This window comes from Colobus angolensis, unplaced genomic scaffold, assembly GCF_000951035.1.
Source record: "Colobus angolensis palliatus isolate OR3802 unplaced genomic scaffold, Cang.pa_1.0 Scaffold90, whole genome shotgun sequence".
In the NCBI taxonomy this organism is placed as follows: Eukaryota; Metazoa; Chordata; class Mammalia; order Primates; family Cercopithecidae; genus Colobus; species Colobus angolensis.
Genome location: NW_012122932.1, coordinates 775,185 through 799,377, shown reverse-complemented (window position 1 = coordinate 799,377; position 24,193 = coordinate 775,185). Strand labels below are relative to the sequence as shown.

The 24,193-nt window shown below is 42.7% G+C and overlaps 1 protein-coding gene across 10 annotated transcripts in view; it reads left to right on the top strand.

Annotated features, from left to right (window-relative positions):
* Positions 1-24,193, top strand: part of PPP2R2B (protein phosphatase 2, regulatory subunit B, beta) — a 499,553-nt gene that overhangs the window by 436,935 nt on the left and 38,425 nt on the right. For all 10 annotated transcript variants that reach the window (XM_011931487.1, XM_011931485.1, XM_011931486.1 and 7 more), the window contains 2 exons: positions 5,681-5,858; positions 18,071-18,235. In XM_011931487.1, coding sequence (XP_011786877.1) covers positions 5,681-5,858; positions 18,071-18,235 — 343 coding nt within the window. The remainder of the gene's footprint in view (positions 1-5,680; positions 5,859-18,070; positions 18,236-24,193) is intronic.

Below are 24,193 nucleotides of genomic sequence, written 5' to 3'. Positions count from 1 at the left end.
CCAGCCTGGGCAACATAGCAAGACCCCATTTCTTTAAAAAAAAAAAAAAGAAAAAATGCTCTTTGCTCTTGTTCCTCCTGTCCTCTAAGCATACTCCAACCTCAGTGCCTTTGCACTGTTCCCCCTGACTGGTGTGCTCTTCACCACAGAGCTGCATGGCTCCCTCTCTCACTTCATTCAGGTCTCTGTTCATACACCACTCCCTCAGAGAGGCCTTCTATGACCACCCCACCTCAAAGAGCGCACCCCCTGCTTGCTAGTCCCTTACCCAACTCAGATGTTCCTCATGTACACATACGCACAAGAACTTACACCCCACAGAGTGTTCACTGTTGTGGCACCGGCCCCTATAACATATCTGCTATTGAGGAGGGATTTAATAAGTATTTGTTGAATGAATAACTAATCACTGACCTCACCCTATAAGCACAGTCACCCGTCTGTATGTGTATACTTTGCTGTCTCTCCTCTGAGTTTGCACAATGCTGGTCCCTCTGACTGAAGCCCAGTTCCCTCCCCTCCCCATCCCCACCTCTCTTTGGGGACCTCCCACTCACCCTTCAAGCCCTGCCTAGCTTCATAGTCTTCTCCTTTCTGAGGTCTGCCTTGGGATCCCCAGGCAGAACCCCTTTGGCTGATACTGCCTGGGCAGTACCTGATGACGTCCACGGCAGTGTGATTGCCCTCGCTGTCTCCCTCCCAAGCATCTGAGTGTGCTTTAAGCGACTAAGGGCATAGACTCCTGAGTCAAGGAGTGGCAAGAGTACTAGGCCTGAGTACTCACCCTGCCTCAGACCCACTGCGAGCCTTCAGACAGCTTCACCTTTCTGCCTCAGCTTCCTCATCTGTGCAATAGGGATTGTAACATCTACCAAGTTAATCATAGGATAGCGACAAAAATTCACTGAGGAACTGCTGAAGTGTTTAAAACACTCTAAGCAGTCAGTTGGGAAGGGGATAGACTGGAGGCTGTGCGATTTGAGGTGGGATGGTCATGGAAGGCCTCCCTGAGGGGGTGACATTTGAGCAGGGGCTGATTGAAGTGACGGGGGAAGCTGTGCCACTCTCTAGGGGGAAGAGCTTCCTAGGAATATTACAACTGAAATACATCTCTGTAAGCTTTATTGCAGATTAGATTCCGGCTGCTCTTTTGGGGCTGGTACATTATTCAGCTGATATTCTAATGTAATACTGGGTGTCCAGGCAAGACACAGGACTGGGATGCATGTCCTTTGAAAGCAGCCTAGGAGAATGAGCTGAAACTCAACCAGGGTCAGAGAGGAGGGTGAAGCACCTGAGTCAGGGGACATCACTGAATTCCAGCTGCTCAACACAGAACCACCTGCAGGTAGGCCAAGGACTGGCCGCTCAGAGGGCCAAGGACTGACCGCTGTTCACGCGGCATGTCCCTTGTCTCCGCATTGGTCCTAGCCCCATCAACGACTCTGCCGAGGTGGCTCAGACAAAGTTTGAACTGAATTAAGACGTCCTGGCCTGATCTGAATTTTGTCTGGCTCTGCTTCTGTCATTTGACAAAAAGAGGTTTTGGTCCTGTGGAGGATGGTTCAGGCAGATGGTGTGTGGGAGCAGAAGTCTGGGACAGGAAGCAGAGACGCAGGCTGTGCAAGCAACCCTGGAAGGGTGACCATAGTGCTTCACCTCTTGGATCTCAATGTTCTCATCTGTAGATTTCAAGAACTGCCCTGGCTACTCGCTTTCACACCTTGCTTATCTACAGAAATAGTTCTTTCAGCATATTATTGAGGATGCAAGCATATAATACCAAGAATAATGAAGGAGGAGAGGCCTAGACACTATGGCCTCCCACTATAAGACTCCCGCCACACACACAGATGATGTCCTACGAAGAGGCTCGAAGGGTCCCTCCAAGTCAGAATGTTCCCTGATTTGACGTCACATCCATACACCACAGAACCTTTCCAAAGTGTTAGGTTAAACCACATGAGATTGCTGATATTTGACAATTTTTGACTTGCAAAAATGGCAGTTTTGTATTTCAGCTTAATAGTTTCATTCACAGTAGTGGCTAGGCGTGCTCATTCAGGAACCAAATCAACTGGCTTCAGATCCAACCCCCAGCTTATACTTTGTGTGACATTGGACTGGATACTCTACCTGCCTCCACCTCCCCTGTAAAATGGGGCAAACAGAGGAATCTAGCTTGAAAGGTTAGTTACTGAGGGCGCTGGAGGAGATAACACCTTGGAGTTGGGTGGGGCGGGATTCTAAACGCAGCGACTGGCACAGGAAGCTCTCCATGTATGTTTCCAGAAACAGCCTTAACAATTGCCTGTGGGCCTGACTCAGGGAATAGTGTCCAGATCTTCTTCCTGCCTGGCCTCAAAAGGCCAGAGCAGAAGAAAAACACAGTCAACGTGGTTTCCTAATCAGTCCATCCTGTCCTGTTCGAACCACTAAACTTCCCTCTTTGTCCTTGTGAGGGGAGTCACTGGGCAGCAGACAAGCCTTTACGTAGGCCTGGTACTGATGTTGGAATACCACGAGTGGCATTCAGCTCTCCATTCCCCCTGTCTTATCTGGGCAAAGCATTAGAGGCTCCATCCCCAGATACCTACACGGAGCCCTTCCCCATTAAGTGGTACATCATGGAATATGTCAGCCTGAATTAGCAGGCAGGCCCATCACATTAAGCTGAAGCTGTGGGCTGGCAGTTCCCACTCTGTAGTGCCTCTTATTCCTGGCTACATGCTCCCTTCCATGTCGCCACAGCCACAAGAAATCTCTACAGACAATGTACAGTAACCGAGAAGGCCCAGGGAAGAGTTTAGGAGGAGCCACAGGAAGTCCTGCGGATTCCATTTCTTTTGTGACCTTTGGGGTTCTGCTTTGAGCTCTGGTACCTCCTGACAGCAGAGGAACCAAGTAGCAACCAAAAGCTTCAAGTGGGGAGCTCCTTTGTGACAAACTATAAAAGCATGGCACACATTTCTGAAAGAACAGATGCCCTGTTCAAATACCATGAACACCTACAACACCTAATTGAGGTTTCTTAACCACTGCACTACTATGAGCACCGCTACCATTATAACTACCAGTAACTAGTTATTCCATAAATTCTCCTGGCAATTTATGTCACTTTCAGAGCATTTATCACCTCCTACCCTGTATGATATTTCAATGTGGTGTGGTGCAGTGGAAAGAACATGCACTTTCCAGTCCCCGTATTAAACCTGGCTATGCTTCCTATAGCTGGGCAACCCTGGGCCAGTGATGTAGCCTCTCTGTGCCTGAGTTTTCTCTTTGTATGAGTACCTATTTCACAGAGCTCTTGAAAGAATTACCTGAGATTATGTATGAAGAATTCTTGACACAGAGAAAATGCCCAATAAATATTTCGGTGTAGACTTTCTGAGGACAAAGTCACTTTTTTATCCATCACAATGCCTTAACTCAGGCACGCCCTTAATTGATGTCCAAGAGTATATGATCTTCCCTTTAAAAATTCTACTTCATTCATCCTTTAACTTGTTTTCCATTGTACATCCAGACTGATCTAATCAAAATCTGGATTTGATTATACCACAATCATTGCAAATCCTTTCATTTTTTTACCCTATTCACTTGGAATAATGGCAAAACTTTTTGGGGGATGTTGCCTCCTACCTACCCTGTCACCTCATCCCCCACAATAGCTCCCATCACTACTTCTGTCTCAACTACAGTGACCTATCAGTTTTTCACGCTTGCCTTGTTCACCTCTACCATGGGACCTTTGCACATCCCTCAGACACATTCTCGCTTCCACTCCCCTCCTGGCCTGGTTAAATCCCTACCCATCTTTCACATTCCAACACACTCACACAATCTCAGGAAAGCCTCTTCAGTTCTCCCTGAGCAGGTTAAATCCCTCTTGGCAGTATATCCTCTCTTTTGCACACCTAGCCCTTTTAATTATGTCTGTCTCCCCTGACAAGAACAGGTATATGATGCCAGGACCTGTGTCTGGTTCTGCTCACCAGTTGAACCCCCCAGGACTTTGTGTGGCACTCAGTAAATATTGTTGAAAGAGTGGGTAGGAGGATGCATTGGAGGTCAGATCATCTCAACAAAACCCCAAACCACCCTTTGTGATAGTGAGGGCACAGGGAGCACGGTCACTGTTTCGCAGACAGTGTGATTGAGCTCGAGCTCAGGAAGAACAGGTTCGTTGCCCAGACCTTATAGCCTGTTGGTTAGTGGTGAATCTGATCAGAACCCTGGTCTCCCAGTCCCTGCCACACACACTTAAGCTATAGGGCCATTATCCATAATTGGGATGGGGGACCACAAAGACTTTCCCTCCATTTCCTAGTATTCGGAGGACCCCTGACCCTTCTACAGCCACACTTCAAGTCACCTCTGGTTTCTGGGTTATCAAGTACCACATCTGTCTAGAATTCTGTGTTTCCTCTGAATCATTGATTTGATTTAAAAACTCCCTCATAGGTGAGTTAAAGTCCCTCAAGTCTGCACTGGGAGAATTCTTTTTTCTAAAAGGTTATGTTATGTTGGTGAGGTGACTGCACTTCAGAAAAGTTAACTTTTGCTTTTCTTCTCCTCGCCACCTGGGTTGAAGCCAATCCAGAAGTCAAAGTCTTAATCTACCACCTGGTATCAAATCAGTCGGGGCTCAGTTGCAAGAAAATGATTTGCTTGGAAAGAAAATAGCTTTGGTTATTTTATTATCTTGTTTCTATTAAGGGACCACACCTGTGTTGTGGGGTTTTCTTTGTCTTTGATGTTTTTTTTAGTTTGTTCCCTCTCGGGCATTTGTGCTCTTATTCTCTTTCTTTGGAGCCAGTTCACCCAGAACGCAAAGGAGGAAGAGTGATAGGTCTTTGTTCATGTTTGCCAGCAAGACAGTCATGTGTGGGGAACTATTTAGCTGCCGATTCTCTGATCCACCAGAAAGAAATCATTTAATCATGTGTTCTCACTCACTCATTCAAGAAATACTTACTGAGAAGTTTTTATTTTTCAATAAGGTGACCATATCATTAATGTCCAAGCTGGAACAGTTTTGCATGTAAAAGTGGACACTACCTGGTTCGCACTCTAAGGCAAATATAAATCAAGATTTTCTCAGGTCAATCAGATGTCATTGGGTTCCCTATATATTAGTGGCTGAATCTGGACTATTAGAGTCTTGGGTGATGCTAAAGTTTCTCAAAATCCCCTTAAGGGTTAAGGACAAAGCCAGGAACGGGTGTAGGCTTCCAAAGGCATGAGATGAAAAGACGTAAAAGATAAATTTAGATTAAAGTTTAACTAGACATTTCTAAAATTTTCCCACAACTTCCTTTTTAAAATAGGTTTCATGTTTTAAAAAAAATGGAAACATGTCTCTGGAAGGTAATGACTCCACAATGGAAGCCAAGTTCCCCTGAGATGAGGCTACCTGGAGGGGCTTAGAAAAATGTTTAGAATTTATAAAGAATGAGATTTCCCATCAGGGCTAAGTGATGCTGATATCTTTTGAAAGAGGAGGAACAGAAGGGAACAGGAACAGTGTGTGATTTATTATTAGCCTCTTCTTTAACTTGGAGTTTCTTCAATGTGGCTATTATTTTGTGTGTGATAATAAATGACATTAGCATACACACTCTTTTCCTATAGAAGATCTTTGGTTCTGAAGTGATTTGTTTCTCTTGCATCCCAGGTGCCTGTCCTGAGACCCATGGACCTGATGGTAGAAGCCACCCCACGAAGAGTATTTGCCAACGCACACACATATCACATCAACTCCATATCCGTCAACAGCGACTATGAAACCTACATGTCCGCTGATGACCTGAGGATTAACCTATGGAACTTTGAAATAACCAATCAAAGTTTTAGTATCCTTTCTTTGTGACCAAGAATCAACTGGCCTGAATCAAGAGTATTCAGGTACGAGTGGGCTTGGGGAAAATATGGAATAGAAATGCAACACCTAGCATTTGTGGAGAACTTGCCCCTTTTAAAATGTACTGGCACCTATGAGACTCTTCAATTATAACAATAAAATTAGGGAAATACTCTTATTACAAGTGGCGAGCCAGGGCTAGCTCTGGATTGGGACTCTGAATCAATTCCTTCGTAGGGAGGCATTTATATGCCATGAATTAAAATTAGAGGTGATTTTATCAACAATAGGATAAGACCCTAGAGTTCAGATTCTTTCTCTGTTCCTTTCTCTGTTAAAGGATTCACAAATCTGTATGGACTGCATGGACCACAGACATACTGGTTTCCATTGTATCATAAGAGTGAAAATAATAGTGGCTGATTATTTATCAAGTTCCAAGCACTTGCACTGGGAACTTTAAGCATAAGCATAGTATCACATTTTTTACCTCATTGAAGTATATTATGCATATAGAAAAGTACACATATTATAATTGTACAGTTTGATGAAATTTCACAGCTTGAACTCACCTATAACCAGCATGGACATCTAGAAACAGAACTTTACTAACAATTCTCAAGCCCCATCATGCCTCTTTATGTTAGTAACTTCTACCCCCAAGGACATATTTGATAAAGCAACCCTGTAATGTAAGTATCATTATCTCCTATTTAATTAAAATATAGAAAAGTCGGCTGGGAGCAGTGGCTCACGCCTGTAATCCCAGCACTTTGGGAGGCCTAGGTAGGTGGATTGCTTGAGGTCAGGAGTTTAAGACCAGCCTGACCAACATGGCAAAACCCCAACTTTACTAAAAATACAAAAAAGAAATTAGCCAGGCGTGGTGGCATGCGCCTGTAGTCCCAGCTACTTGGGAGGCTGAGGCAGGAGAATTGCTTGAACTCAGGAGGCAGAGGTTGCAGTAAGCCGAGATTGTACCACTGCACTCCAGTCTGGGTGACAGAGCCAGACTCCATCTCAAAAATAAATAAATAAATAAAAATAAAAAATATATAGAAAGTAAAAAAAAAAATGCTGAATAGCTGGGCCAGTATTTTCACCCCCACTATGTTGACCCTCTATTTCATAGTAAAAATTGGTCATTTATTGAATACCTATCATGTGCTCCATTCCTCACAAACTTGAGGCATGAGATTTATGAGGAATGGCACTGAACAAATCAGGCAACTGAACAATTGACCTAGGTATCAATATGGAGTTTTCTCTTCCACTTACCAGCCTCCCCTACTCTAACTCCATCTATCCATGAGCCCTGCCTCTAAAATACATGTCAAATCAACTCATATATCCCTATCTCCACTCCTACCTACCTACATTAGCATAAGCCACTCTTGTCTCTCACCTCTGTGACTGCAGTAATCTCATCTGGTCTCCATTCGCTCTTGCTCTTTTATACAGTATGGACCCTTCAACATGTAATTCAAATATCATTCCTTTCCTGATTAAAAAAAAAAAAAAAAAAAAACATTCCAGTAGCTTCCCACTGAACTCAGAATAAAATCCAAGTTATTTAACTCGGCCTATAAGATTCTGGATGATCTGGAACCTTTCTCCATCTTTGATATCCATTCATGTCACTCTTCCCTAATTCAGTTTGTTTCAGCCAACTAATCACTTTTCTGTTCCTAAGTAAACCTTATTCTTCCATTCTTTGCATTTGCTGTTTCATCTTTTTAGAAAATTTTGCCCCTAGCATTCACATGGCTAGCTACATGTCACTATTCAGGCCCCAGAGGTATTTTTCACATTAACTCTTAGTATCTACCGATAACTCTCTATCCCTGTTATCATCATGGTACTTACCATGATTTGAATTTTTTTTATTTATGTATTTTTGGTTTCCTCATATTAGGATGTAAATTCTACAAGAGCAAGGGTTTTGTATGAACTATTGCTGTATTCCAGTATGTGGAACACTCTGACACATAGAAAATTATTGGACCGGTCAAGTTCGAAATAATAGTAGGTCATCAAAGTAGAGCTATCCAGTAGAGAGTTGATTATAAAATCTAATGTGAAAATTTAATTTTAAGAGTTATAGTAAAGCTCCGAAAGTTTGTATATAGAATAGACCCCATAATGGCTCAAACAAATAAAAGATTATTTTCCTGTAAAGTCTAATATTGATGATCCCCATCAGCAGGCAGCCTCCTCCAATCAGTAATTTGGAAACTCGGGCCTCTTTCATCTGCAGCTCCCCAATGTTACCATGTTTATAGCAGGACTGTAAAAGGGAAGGTCATGGAAGATCACAAGTGGGAGATTCCTCTAAGCCAGGCCCTAAAAAGGCATACATTCCATTGGCTAGAATTCAGCCGCGTGGCCACCTCTTACTGCAAGGCAGCCTGGAAAATGTAGTCTGGCTGTGTGCCCAGGAAAAAAGCCCGGTTTTGGTACACAGCTAGCTAGTCTCCACCACAGAGAGCACTCAACAGTCTCCAAGGGCTTTCAGGGAAGGCAGCTTTAATCAGGTAGTGGCAATTATGAGATATATTTGGAGGCAATGAGAACTGACCATCAGGCGTGACCATCAGGATCACGCCTGGCATCTTTTGTTGATCACGGAACAGACTCCACATGCTGTCTGGGCCTGCCTACAGATTTTGCCTGGCAGTGCAGCTGCTAATAGAATGAGTGTGGGTGGTGGTTCCCTTTCTCTCTATCTATTCCAAGAGCCAGAAATCTGCTCAGGCTCAGCTGGCTGTCACTCTGAGCTTCTGCTTCCCCAGTCTAGGTGACATGTTTTCTGAATTTTGCCTCTAGGCCTTCAAGGGGGAGGGGAGTTTCCTTAGGCATTTTGGGAGACAGATGCCTTGGGGAGACTGCAAAGGGGAAATATTAATAGTGCAGTTTAGGTTATATTCTGCAGATGTGTGACAGACTGCCAGATGCTGGCATACAAATGAGACCGTGCCATTCACCCTTAAAGCAGCCATATGTAAAATAATCATTGTCATCATGAGAACGATGATAAGTGATATCTATATAATTCTTTTTAACCAGACCGCCCTAAGCACTGAGCCTCTCATCACTGAAGTATAGCCACCTCTAGGGTAGGAAGCGGCCATCTTTCAAAACAGCTTCAGAAAAATACCAGCCACCAGGCAGGTCTCATTTCCACAATGCCCCTTATTCACAAAGGAGACAGAAGAAACATGGTTCAGGATAGAATAATGCGGGATTCCCAAAGCATAGTGTGGCTACTACTGGGAGTGGTAAGCAACGTGCTTCTAAGCAATACGTAGACTTTTTTGGTTTTTATATTGATGTATTTATTTAATGAATGTCAAAAAACACAACAATCATATCCTACAATTTCACAGATATTCAATATCTATTTGATTACAAAGTAAGTATATGTAAAGTATTGAGTAAATAGTGAGACAAGTGATCTGGAGATATGGTTAGAAAAAAAGTCATGACTTCCTGTGACTGGCATTTGGTGTGACTTTGGCATTATGGTTGAGAACTCAGCCTTTAGAATCCAGCAAGTGACAGAGTTCTCACCAGCCCTACCACTTTCTGGCTGTATAAGCTTTAACATGTTTCTTAATTTATCCAAGCCTCCATTTCTCTATTTTGTCATCTGTAGAAAGCAGCTCTATCAAAGAGGATTATGAGAATGAAATGCACACACACACACATACATATATACGCACACATTTAGGGCAGTACCTTGCTAAGCCAATGCTCAGTAAACAGGACTACCACAATCATGATAATTACGGAGAGAAACAAGGAAACTAGAAAAGTTGAACATTAGAATGGTAGCTTTTATTCTGCTAAATTTATTATCTGGATCATCTTTTCAATTCTAGACTCTTCCTTTGGCTCTGCAGTTGGGTGTCCTTTGCAAGATGTCGCCCTCTACTTACTAGATGTTTGCAGGAACTCTGAGGTCTAGGGCCTTGTGTTTAGCACCAGATCAGAGCAAGGCATTGCTAAACCTCATGATACCTGGTCATGAATTCTCTCCCTTCCATCCGTAGCCAGTCTGTCCTTGTCTTGTGTAACAGGTTCTCACATAAACAGTCAAACTTTGGTCTTAATAGGCTAACTACATCAGGACCATAATAAGTCATTAACAGATTAGTAGTTTTCTAGGACAAGAGACGATAGCAATAAATGCAAATTTATATTAAAAGATGTTGCTTCTTTATGAAAACTATGGTATACCTAGAATCCTTTGAATTCTTTTCTCAGGACTAAGAATGAATTGACCTGAGTTCTTACCTTGTCCAACATGGGATCTATTAAATAGACCCATAACGAGTAAAAATAAAGACTAGCCCTCAACAACGATAAATTGAGCACCTGGTTTGTGCCAGGCACAAAAATGAGAAAAAACAAATTTGCCACTTTCAGAGTAATGTTCATCAAATATACTGAGTATATAATTACAAACTGAGATAATTTCTGTGAAGATAGGGAATACGGTTCTATGAATGCTTTTTTTTAAATCCTGCTATAGACCAGGAGAGGCTTTACTGAAGAATTGATTAAGATCTGAAAGAGGAAGAGTATGAGCTAACTTGGCAAAGAGGTGTGGAGAGAGGTGTTCAGTGTGCACAGAGGTCCTGTGGCAGGAGAGAGTGTGACGTGTTGGAGGAACTCTAAGAAGGCCACTATTTTTGAAGCCCAGAGAGTGAAGTGGAGCATGGCGTAAGCAAGGCTGGGAACGGTAGCAGAAGCTTCACCTTTCAGAAGTCCAGTCTCTGAACATGAGACAGAGGAATTATCTGGGAGAAGCCAACTGGATTCTAGGGATATTTCAACTTTGACCTTGGTCCTAACAACCCTGTACAGCAGCTTCATTTTATTTGTCAACAAAGCTGAGGCCCTGTTAGAGTCAATTCCCTAATTAAGAGACCACATAGCCTCAACTCTTGGCTTCCAGGTTCTAGCACTCATTACTAACATGGACAGCAGCTTCCTTTTAATTCGGTAGGATTCTGCCAGGCAGGCTTCCACGGGAGTTGTGGGGTCTAGTACAAGTTTCTCCCCTTTTGTTGCTTCAGTGGCTTTCACCCTGCCCAATACATATTTAATATGACACCATGTGTCTCTTTGTCAGTCTCCTCATATTGAGCCTAGGAATTGGCAAACACTCCATGAATATTTACACATGGGCTTTTTTTTAAGCTCTTAAGAGAGGAATATCCCTTGGAGTCCTCTTTGGAGATTTCCAGTGTCTCATCATCAAGCAACATGTTCTTTCAGCTAATAAGATCTTTATGCTTCATAATCATTGCTTAATATCCAAAGATTAAATTTAGACCATGGAAAGAAAAAAAGACCTCAAAGCAACTCATGTCCCTAAAAGGAAATCAAACTCATCAAACAAATATGCTGTGTTCACACAAAGATATTACTATTTTCTACCTTCTGTATCGGCAGACTTTAAGTGGGATATGAAAAGCCTCAGCTGCTTTTGAATGTGGGTACTTTACCCTGGTAAACATAGATTCCACTCTTCAACTTGGCCAATGTTTATAATACTCAGCCCTGCAGAAAAGCGTCCTACTTGGCTCTCCTATCCTCAATTGGCTTAGACAGGAATTGGGGAAATATGCATGTCAGTATTAGCAAAATCAGCAAGAGTGGGACAGAGGCATATGAAAGTCACCTCATAAAGGCAATGCGTATAAACCCTATCCTTGGAGAAATATGTGTTTCCTTCAGAAGGAGGAATATTCACACCAGTGTAAAACCACTTAATAAATTACCTTTTCCATTATCTTGTTTGATAAAATTCTTAGAGGCTGATAGGGTTATACCCATTTATAGGCAAAGAAATAGGAACCCAGAGAGAGAAAATGACTTTCCCAAATTCTCTTAGCAAAATGAGAATAGAATAAAAACTGAATCCCAATCTCTGGGCCCCATTTTGTTACAATCACAATATTTTTCACAATATTATCTTGAACTTTACCCATCGAGATGAGGTTCCTGGTCTCCCAACTCTCTCAAAGATGATTTTAAGCCAGGAAAACTGCTAATTTTTAATGCTTTTTGCTTTCTTTGCTTAATAATATGTATTCCTTATAGAGATTTGGGGAAAATGAGATGACCAATAATCTCACTACCAATTTTGCTCTCTATACATTGGATTTGCATCACAGTTTTAACTTAATGCTAGCTAATTCAAAAATGTGGGTTCAGGGAAAAATAAAAGAAATTTAAAGAGCCAAAAACAATTTAAAACTCCTGATTTACCCAAGAATCTTTCTTCTTTTTTTTTTTTTTTTTTTCCACTTTCCTAAGGAAAGAAGTTCAGGTTCCTAATCCACTGCTTTTTTGCATTAGGACATTCCTTTTATTGATATTATTTTTAATACTATACATTATAATACTTGTATACATTAATACAAGTTATTTTTTGGTAAATTACTTTAGCAATAAACAATTCACCTCCTACTCTGCTAAAAGGTTAGAACAGGGGTTGGCAAACTATGCTCCCAGACCAAATCTATCCCGAAGTGTTTTTGTAAGTAAAGTTTTACTGGAACACAGCCACACTCTTTCAGTTACATATTATCTGTGGCTGCTTTCCTGCTGCAACTGCAAAGTTGAATAGTTGTGACAAAGGCCCAAAAGGCTGAAAATATTTGCTACGTGGTCCTTATGGAAGCTCGCCAAGGTTAGGATATGGACTCTCACAGTTTTCTATTCATTTATATATCAGGCATATTCACAGACTATTTTATTTTGGATATAGTTGGGATTATACCATATGCATTTTTCTTTTTAAAACAATCTTATTTCCACAGGCCTTGGGGAACAGCTGATATTTGGTTACATGAGTAAGGTCTTTAGTGGTGATTTGTGACATTTTGGTGCACCCATCTCCTGAGCGGTATACACTGAACCCAATTTGTCGTCTTTTATCCCTCACCTCCTTCCCACCCTTTCCCCCTGAGTCCCCAAAGTCCATTGTGTCATTCTTATGCCTTTGCATCCTCATAGCTTAGCTTCCACTTATGAGTGGGAACGTACAACGCCAAGAACCTTCCTTCTATTCAATCTAGGACATATAGAGACATAATTTCCCTCTCCCTTTCCTGTTTTTACTGCTTAGTAGTTATCACTGCCTAATATACTGTGTATTATACTCATTTACCTTGTTTATTGACTGTTCCCTACTAGAATACAGGCTCCGTGGATCAGGGGGGTTTGGGGTCTGCTTTGGTCGCTACTGTATCTCCTGCACCCAGAAGAGTACTGTCAGGGTGTAGATTCTTTGGAAACACTTGTAGAATAAATGAAGAAATAAATGAGTGAAAATGGGCCCTTCTCTCTCTTTCTCTCTGTCTCTCTGTCTCTGTGTGTGTGTGTGTGTGTGTGTGTGTGTAATTTATGTGGTCGTGGTCAGACTGTGTATACTTTGTACCTAAATTTCCTTACCCAAAATAATACACATGTTAAGTATGGAACGTATCCTAAGTTTTTGTTTTATTTTTCAATATAGGGTCTCGCTCTGTTACCCAGGCTGGAGTGCAGTGGCACGATTACCACTCACTGCAGCTTCAACCTCCCAGGCTCAATCAATCCTCCTGCCTCAGCCTCCCCAGTAGCTAGGACTACAGGTGCATGCCACCACACCTGGCTACTTTTTGGTATGTTTGACAGAGATAGGGTTTCACCACGTTGCCCAGGCTGGTCTGAAATTCCAGGGCTCAAATGATCCACCCCCCTTGGCCTCCCAACTTGTTGGGATTACAGGCGTGAGCCACCATGCCTGGCCCTAAGATTTTTTTCCTGCCCGAAATACAACTTCATTAAAAGAAAATGTGGAAATAGTACTGATCATTGAAATCAAAAGAAAAACCATTCGTAAACCCACCCTGATAGAACTATCACTAATGTTTTGGTGTCTTCCCATTTAGCTCATCATTTTCGGAGTATAAGTTTTAAATGATGTCATCATACTATCGTTAGAATTTTGTGCACTATGGTTTTTACAGACTTGGAAATTTCACTGCAAAAGCAATGTAAGGAGATATATAAAAATTCATCTAATCACTTCCTTATTCTATATGTTTATTTAAGTTGTCAGTATTTTTCTAATATCACACTGGACTTTTGTTTTCATAAAAAACTTTTTCTAAACCTGGGATTAGGAAATGATATTTGAATGGCCCCCATGCTACCTCTTACCATCCTGCCATGACCCTCTCCATTCCCTCATCCCACCGCTGATGAACCATTTATGGCTCTGGCTTCTCATTTGTTTGAAGTGGATCCCTTAAGGAGTGACCTCCTGGTGTCTTCAATTATTATTTTAAATGATGCCTCAGGCCACTGCCTGGCACAGCGGTGCCCTCACCTTCCCCTCTTCTGCCTTCCAAGCATGGAGCTCAGCTGCCAAGCTGGCTATGCCCCCTCCTGTCCTCAGAGCTGCCTCCTGAGTCCCAGCAGAGAGCCAGATTAACCCCTTTTGTTAGTAGATGTAATTTGCCTGGGCTCAGCATTAATAAGAAATGCCGTAAGCGGTCAGGTCAAGAAGAACAGATCTGTCAAGCCCCAGGGTTAATTTAATAGCAATCTGTTGGCTGTCGGGGTTGTATATTAGCCATGAATTCAATGCTCTGTTTTGCTTTTGCCATCTAGTTATTTGGGACAACAGGGACGTAATTTGGATAGAGAGCTCTAAAGGATTAAAAAAAAAGAAAATTGACTGTCAAAATGCATCATTCCATTTTCAAGATTATACGTGGAGCCACGCGTTGCTCATCTTCTTTCTCCTTCCCTCCCAACATGAAGGGCAAAATTACATATGCTGAAAACATGGATTGCCCTTTAGAGCCGTGCAGGGGAAAATGCCCAGGTTTCTAGAGGATACAGATGTCAAATATCCTCTCCCATCATCCCCATAAGTCATTTAATTTTTAGCAACTAGACTTCTCTCAAATGTTTCTAGAACTCACCAAATCCTCCAACAGGTACAAATCCAAACAATCCCTTGTCAGGATTTTGTCCCAAATTCTGCTTCAAAAAAAACAAAATCTTAGAGTGCATAAAAATTCTGGTTCTGGAAAATTCAGTCACCAAAGTGGTAGGTAAATTAAGAGAGCACAAGCCTAAAGCCAGAAGAGATGGGGCTGCCCTCTCAGATTAGCTGGGGGTCTTTTCAAGAGAACTAAAATTGTCACATTTTGGCCAGTTTTGTGAGGCCGTTCCTCACAGGAGGCAGAAGGGCATGGTGAGAAAGAACCCAGGCTCCAGAGTCTGACAAGCTTGGGTTCAAATCCCAGCTCTGCCCACTGTGTCACATAACCTCAAGTAATGTATCTGAGTTCCCTCAGCTGTAAAATGGAGCTGTTAATAGTTCTGCCCTCATAAGGCTGAGACGAGGGGCAAGGGGGACAACACATGGAAAGTGTTAGCACAGGGCAGACCTGGCCCCTGGTCAGCATTAGCTACTGGCCATATCTTTCTCTTAAATTCAGAGGGATTAAAAAGAGGGATAATCGTGGTTTCTTCCTGGAACCCCTTTGAGTCAAATTAAACAAGCCCTCTACTAAAAGAGGAAGACTGAGAACTGCCGGGGGTAGGAAGCCAAAGGCTTGGGGATGAGGGCTGGGAGGTGGGTAGGCTTGGAAGGTCCAGTGAGAGAAGGAAAGATCCAGAGATGGCAGCTCTAGGCAGATATCGTGGGCACAGCCCCACTGGCGTCCTTGATGGTGGAGGATGTTCCTGGTTTCATAGACATGTTTAGGCACTTTGTTTTTGCACATTCTGACTTTGGGGCTTTATTTTTAGGTGGGAAAAAATAACTGTAGCTGTAGCACCTCCCCCTCCCACACAGCGAAGATCCCTTCCAGTTCAGCTTGTTTTCAGAGCTATACTGGTAGAGGTTGAGAAAGCTGACACCAGATTTTCTTTCCCTATTTTGAGAAAAGAGAAACATGTTCACTGGCACCATGGGGTATCAAGGCTTGCTCTGGAGGATGAGGAAGTCTAACAGCAGCTGAACACTAACCTCTGTTTACCCAATGCCGTGACATGGCCGTAGAGCCCAGGGCATGGGTCAGTGGCTGAGAGAGCACCAGAGCTGCAGCCTAGAGCCTCCTCCTGAGGGGCAGAGGCTCTTGCTCCAAAGCATGTGGTGCTAACTGCAATCATATTTATCACTCTGGCAGAAGTTGAGTTGAAAGGTAGTATTTTGTGAAGCCAGGAGACCCACATGCCCTGGAGACCCAAGTAATATTTGCATCTGGGTTTGGTGGGAGAAATTGTAGTCACATGTTAGCTCAGTCTCAAGCCAATTTTAGAAAGAACCCAACAGGGTTTATAAGAGATAATAAACAGGAAAGAGGCACAACCAAATACAAAGCCGTTTTTGCAACAAATTGCATGTTGAAATGTTGTAGCAGGAGCATAGGTGATGTTTGATCATAGATGATTACTTTGTTAGTGCTAGGGGGACTAAAAATATCAGTGCATTTTCCTGTACCACATCTAAACTCTAAGGAGGGGACTCTGCTACTAGGTTAATGAAAAACATGCAAGACTTTCACCCATCTCAGTCTAATGGGGCAGTTGTATCAAGTTATTGCTTGTTGATTCAATACATTGTTGTCCAAAATGTGGTGCATAAACTCCTGGTACACTCATTTGCAACTATTTTGTATATTATATAAAATATATATAATATATATACACGCAAATGCAATATATAAGATATTAATATATTGATTTTTATGCATATTACTTAAAGTGTAGCTACCTTATTAGACCCATGATTTTATGAATATTGGGTTACTGTTTAGATAAAGCTAAGTAAAGAAAACAGTGAATCAATTTAAAGTTGATCTGAAAGAAAAATGTCAAGTAAAACGTACTACCTGATGATGCACAGATAGGGCAAAAATCACAAAGGTGGCTCACAAGTGGGAAAAATCTAGGAAAAGTGGGAGTCCCGTTGGTCAGCTTCCCTGTGTAACAGCATCCACATCACAAGGCTCGTTCTTTGCAAGATGTTGCTGGGTCCTCAGACAGTGCCTTGGCCCGTCTGTGTCCTGATCCCCCAAGCTCTGAGTGGAGGTGTGAAGAGATCTGTACAAACCCACTCCTTCACTCATGCCAGACATCCTACAGAAGGGGTTTGTTTTCACTGAGTCACCTTCATAAATAAAAGAGTAAATGTTTCATTCCAATATACAAGGATATGGTCTTTAAAAAACAGAGGTATAATTCTTGATCAGAAAGGGAAATACTGAGAAGAAAAAACCCAGATGATAAAACTAAGGATATTTTCCATGGGACCCTAAAAATTTCCAACTAGATGGCTTCTTTCTGATACTTAAAAACTCTCTCACAAGCTGAAAAGCAGATCACAACTTACAGAGACTAGAAGTCTTATATATCATACATGAGAGAAATTTTGCATAATTATGAAAGAGCACAGACTTTGCACCTGGGATGAAATCCTAGTGTTGTCATTTAGCCATGTGACTTGAGGCAAGTTACTTTATGCACTTGAAGCATCCGTTTCCACCCCTGAAAAAATGAGGATAAGGAAAATGCTGATTATATAGAGTTCTTGTAAGGATTAAATGAGATAAAGTACATGATATGCTTTGCACAGTGAATGGCCTATAGCTAGTGCTAAATTATTGGTGGCAGCTATTATTATTATCATCAATATATTATAAAGAAGGGCTTAGGGATTTCATGAAAGAGAGTGTGCACTCTATTATTATAGATATCACTTACCAGCCCAAGAATCCAGTTAAGGAATCAGACAAAATGAGTTATTTGGTTATAATAGGACTAGTACCTTAATCATTATTATAAAATGAGAAGCAAAATCTTTGCAACTTGGTACATTTTAGCCTGATTGCACAAGCAGTTAACTTTAGTCATGAGTGGATGTCTTTTACATGTTTTTAGAGGATAAAACACAAATGAGGAGTCAAGAGACCTGAGTTCTAATGCTGCCTCTGACTACTGGGTAACCCTGGGCTGTTAAAGTTCCTGAGGCTCATCTGCCTGGGACAAGTTTATGATGAGGATCCACCATGTGCATAGCAAATCTTGACATATTACACTAATGTAAGATGGTGCCATTGCTAATTCTCCCCTTCCCCAAGTTCCTGCCTCCTTCTCCTGGTTTCTTCCTTGACTCGTCTGTGCCAGATATCGTGGACATTAAGCCAGCCAACATGGAGGAGCTCACGGAGGTGATCACAGCAGCTGAGTTCCACCCCCATCATTGCAACACCTTCGTGTACAGCAGCAGCAAAGGGACAATCCGGCTGTGTGACATGCGGGCATCTGCCCTGTGTGACAGGCACACCAAGTGTGAGTAGCAGCTGAAGGGAGGTGGGGGGACATGGCCACTGGCTCCAACATGCAGGGGGAGGGCCTGGAAGCTTATGATCTCCCTTTCTACACCAGACACACTAGGAGTAAAGAAACTACAAGTGGGAGCCAGCTCCGTACTTTATATTTCAGTAAAGATGAACATTCACGTTTGATTCCAAAACATCCAGAGATGAAAATAAATAAGACATGACCTTCATCAGAAAAGGGTTTAAATAACAGTGTGATGCAATCCAAATTATGTGTTAAGGAAATCATGCTTTCTGCCATGGGGAGAATGACTTTGAGGAACAGCAGGGAGAACAGTTAGGAGACGGTTGAAGGGTGACCTGGACAAAGAGGTGAGTGGAAATTGAGAGGGTAGATGGGTTCTGGACACATCTTTTTTTTTTTTTTTTTTTTAATCTATGTAACCTGCACAGTACTGCACAGATCTTGGCAATAAAGTTGACAGGACTTGCTGAACTGCGTGGGAGGCTGAGAACATAAAAGGCATCTAGAACAGCAGCTGGGGGAAGGAACTGGTGGCTTCTTGGAGAGATTGTAACTATAGGATGCCAGAGCCACATCATAACGACCATGGTTTTTAAAACCCGAATTTTTTTCATCAGAGTCAGTGAACGGCCATAATAGTAACCAGAGGAGTAATATGATCAGAATTCGTTGTTAGGGAAATTGTTCAGACAGAAGGCAGAAGGATAAAGGTTAAATTCTGGCTGAGAGAACAAAGAAACAAGGAGACAGGTTAGGAAGCCACGACAATGTAGATAAGCACTTCTTAACAGTACACCACTGAGTCTGTGCTGCCTAGTTTTTTGTTCGGGGGAAGGGGCTGTCCTGGGCATTGTAGGGTGTGTAGCAGCATCTGTGGCCTTACCCACTAGATGCCAACAACACAAGCCCAGTTATGATAACCAAAAATGCCTCCAGACATTGTGAAATACCCTCTTGGTGAAACCATTACTCCCAGTGGAGAACCACTGATCTAAACTACAATTCACTCAGTCACAGATACAGCATGATATTCTTGTATCTACGATGTATTTGTTACAATAAAGAACTCTGAGTGGTACAGTGGAAAGGTAAGACTTATATCCTATGCTCAAGGAATTTGAATTTTGGCTAATGAGGTGAGATGCACCCAAGAAGCATTTCAGGAACAACGTATAAGGCAGTTCAGTTTTAATACTCAAGTGAATGGTGGAGATAGTTATGGGTTAGGCCATTCAGAGGGGGTTTAGACGTTCAAAACAGACCTCACAGGGAAGGCAGAGGCTGAGTAGATGAGTGTTGAAGTACAAGTAGGATTTGGTTAGGTGGGAAACAGAAAGAAGAGTATTGTTGGCAGCAAGCACAGAATGGGCAAAATTCTGAAGTTACTAAAGTAATGGAACTTTTGAAGAGTGTTAAATAAAAAGTGTCAGGCTTGGGGGAAAGGGGAATCTGGGGTTAATGAGGTAAATAGGGATGATGGTTTATATCAGGTTGATCCTTGAAGAGCAGATTCCAAAGTTTATGCTGTCATGTATTCATGCATTCAGTGAGTACTTATTTTATACCCAGAGTCTGGTTCCCATAGTATCCAGTCCTTCTTAAGCTGCTCTACCAAACACAGTCGTGGTGGGGCCAAGCCATGAGCCCTGCTGCCATGGAAGGAGGGCACAGAGAGGAATCCTGTTCTCCCCGTGTGCTCTGGGTTGGCCCAACCTACCAGCAAAGGTAAAACAGCACATGCCTGGCAGAGACCGGCGACCCTGGGGGAGGTGCTGACAACAACAGATTTTCTTTGAAGCCTTACTTTTCTTTCTAAAATTTCATGTGAGTTTTACATTTCACCCCCATATAATATCTATTTTCACTTTAATGTAATAATTACATTTCTACCCCCCACTCTCAAATTTCAAACAAAGTTGATGTTTCTAAAAGATGTAACATTTATCATATGGCTTCCTGTACTTTCTAGTATACCCCATATCCTCCCCTCTTCCTAACCCGCAAGGATATATACAGGTACCTCAGTTGGAGAAGCACAGTTTCTAGTATATGGGAAGTAATTTGAGATCATTTAGCTAGACAGAAGATTTAATAATAATTGTGTTTTATGGAAGATTAACACAGTGGTCATGTGAAGAAAGGTATGAAAGTTAGAAGGTTTTGCTTTAGTCTCAATGCGAGGATAGTTTGGAACCTAGATAAAGAATGGTGGCTATAGAAATCCAAAGAAAGAGAAGGGGGAAAATGAACATTTTCTTTTAAAATAACTATGGGTGTTATAAATGACGTTAGTGACATTAAAGGTTGGCATTCATCATACATAGATGTGATATGAATTATTCAGTGTCATTCCCCTCTAGATAGTAAACTCCTTGAGGATGAGATCTGAATCTGATTTAGTCACATTGTATGACCCCCTGACACATAAGCAGGGGTCAGGAAATATTTAATAAATGTGCGCCTAAGGGTTGACATAAATAACACGTGGGAATGGGGATGGATGGAAAGTCTCTAACTCCCTCCCAGAGAGTGAAAAGTTGGGATTCAGTGCGGGACATGCTGTGGGTGAGGTGACATGAGCTGTCTAAGGAGGCAGAGCCTCTCTGGTGAGTGAAGGCAGAACTGGGCTTTCTGGGCCACCAACCCAGGGAGGAGGCCAGGGATGGCACAGGAAGCCCTGGCATCCCCATAGCCCAGTGTGACAGACACTAGCCTCGGCTTTGGAGTCAGACAGATCCATGTGCGTTCTGGATATTGGGGAATCAACTGACTGGGAAGCTTGATGAACCCTGAACACAAGATAGAAAAAGGGCAAGGCCTTAGAAGCTTTCAAAACTAGAATGGTAAATAACTAAGCGATACTAGGCTTAATACCCGGATGATGAAATAAACTGCAAACACAAAAAAACCCATGACGCACATTTACCTATGTAATAAACCTGCACATGAACCTCTCAACTTGAAAGAAAAAAAAAAAAAAAGACTTGAGTGATTTAGAGCAGATGCTTTGGAATCAGAACTCGGCTCTGAAACTCAGTACCTGCATGACCTCAGGCAAGTTATTTAATTCTTTTGAGCCCCAGATTCCTCATTTGAAAGTATAAATATTAAGGACAGCGTCATAGGGCAGGTTGTTCACAAGAACTACATTTCACGTGTGTGAGATCCTAGCCCTCTGCCAGGCACAAAGGAATCAATAAATGATGGCAGCAGTTATCACAATTATTCACCCTGGATTCTCCAGGTTCCAGGCCTGCAGACGTAAGATGTTCGAAACCCCAACCCTCTTGCCAGATATAGGAGGCTTCATTATTCATTTATTTAATCAATATTTGTTAATCACATACTTTATGTCAGGTACTGTATCAGACTCTGGAGACAGAAGGGTGAGCAAAAACAGACCTGGTTTCCTCCCTCTTAGAGCTCACTGTCTGTATTAGGGTTCTCCAGACAAACAGAACCAGTAGGGTGTGTGTGTGTAAGTAAAAAGATTTATCATAAGGAATTAGATCACATGGTTATGAAGGCTGACAAGTCCCAAGCTCTGCAGCCATGAAGCTGAAGACCCATGAGAGCTGATGGTGGTGTTCTAGTCTAAAAGCCATCAGAGACCGGGCGCGGTGGCTTACACGGGTAATCCCAGCACTTTGGGAGGCTGAGGCGGGCAGATCACCTGAGGTCGGGAGTTTGAGAGCAGACTGGGCAATGTGGTGAAACCCCGTCTCTACTAAAAATACAAATATTAACCAGGTGTGGTGGCACACACCTGTAATCCCAGTTACTCGGGAGGCTGAGGCAGAAGCATCACTTGAACCTGGGAGGGACAGGTTGCAGTGAGCTGAGATTGCCCCACTGCACCCCAGCCTCAGTGACAGAGCAAGACTGTATCTCAAAAAAAATAAATAAAGCCCTCAGGCTGAAGACCCAGGAAAAATCAGTGTTTCAGTTCAAGTCCGGAAGCAAGGGGAGAAAAAAACAATGTTCCAGCTCAAAGGCAGTCAGGCAGAGGAGTTCTCTGTCCCTTGCAGGAGGGTCAGCATTTTTATTCTCTTCAGGCCTTCAGCTGATGAAATGAGGCCCATCGACAGTAGGCAGTACAATCTCCTTTACTCAGTTTATTAATGTAAATGTTAAACTATTCCAAAAACACCTTTACAGAAACACCCAGAATTTCTAGCCAAATATCTGGGCACCTCATGGCCCAGTCAAGCTGATACATAACATTAACCACACTGTCTAAGGAGAGAAGATGTATTAGTTAGAGAATAGAAACAAATATAGTATCACAACTGCAATACATGTATAAGAGAGAGGCATGTGCTGGTACAAGTAGGGGTGATGAGGACTCTACAAGGCAGTGGCTGCTGAGCTGAGACTTAAGGATGGAGAATTGGATGGGGAGAGCCCTGGGAAGAATCATACAGTCATACAGAAGCACGAAGCCGGTCAAGCCACACACCCAGGGAGCCCCAGAACTGCTTCTCCCTCCAGCCTCAGCCCTACACAACCCCAGAGAAGCAAAGCCCTGGTGACTGTCCTGAAGGAGGTGGAGGAGCCAGCTACCGGCCTTCAGGCCTCTGCCCAGCCCTGTCCTCCCACTCCCTATTCCAACACCAACAGAGTTCTGAATTGCAAGCTGCCAGCCTACTAATCTAATTAAGATGCAATTGAAATTCATTTTCCCGACTCCTCCAAAGTACCAACCTTCTTCAGCGCACATCTCCCTTTGTTCAGCTGCTGTGGCTACGGGCCCCAGCTCCTGCCAGCTGGGAGAACAAGTTCAATCTGACCCCTAGCCTGACATTTCATATTGATTTTTTCCATCCTCCTCAAACGGCAGCCTGCAGTCGACCACAGTTCAGCTGAGGTGTGCGATCAGAATTGAGACAGTTCATCAGAGTTCAAAATGAAAAGCAACACTGGCTTTCGGAGATGAGCACTGAGAAGGAGGGTATTTAATAACCATCAGCATTTAATCAAACTGCCGAGGAGAACTGTGTTATCAGAGCTGCATTTATTAATTTCCATATGTCCCTCACTCTGCATACTCAGCAGGGGTTGGAAGGGATGATTCTTTTTCTCCCTCGCCTATTTTTTTCTACCACTTCTGGCGGTAGTGACAAGGGTTGTGTTTGCAGTTTAGATGCCTGAAACAATAGGGTGCTGATGGTGGCAGCACTTAGCTAGAGTGGATTATGCTTTTCCCTTTCCATGCATGAGTATCGGGATCTAGGTGAAGAAACTGGCCAGGTGTAATGGACACCAACCTGGGGAATGAAAGGAATTAAGCCTGAACTCCTTTCCAATGTTCCCCATAAATCTGGTCTCTGCTAACCTCTCCAGGCTCAGCTCCCTGTAGCCTGGCCACACTGGCTTGCTTCCTGAACCTCCATACATCCAGTCCTTTCCCACCTCTGGGCCTTTGCACATGCTCTTCTGCCTGGAATGCTCTCCCACCACACACCCTACCTGTCTGGCCTGTGCTGACTTTTTAAGTTTCTGAGAAAATGTCACTACCTAAGAGTTAACTTCTCTGTCCACCCCATCTGCACCTACCATCTCTCGATCTCATCACTCTACTTTATTTCTTTATTTCTTTCATAGCCTCCATTATAGTTGTTTGCTTTACTTAGCCTCTGTCTTGCTGACTGGAATACAATCTTTATGAAGACAGGGACTTTATCTCAGTAATTACTGAATTTGTACAATATTTATATAGCACCTGGTGGGACTTCATAGAACATCTGTGGTGGAAAGGCAGGCAGATAGGAAAAGACAAGTGAAAAAAGGCACATTAGTTTACCAGGGCTGCTGCAACAAAGTACCGTGGATTGCACTACTTAAACAATTCAACTATTTTTTCAAAGTTCTGGAGGCTGGAAGCCCAAGATGAAGTATTGTCAGGGTTGGTTTCTTCTGAGGGCTGTGAAGGAAGGATAAATT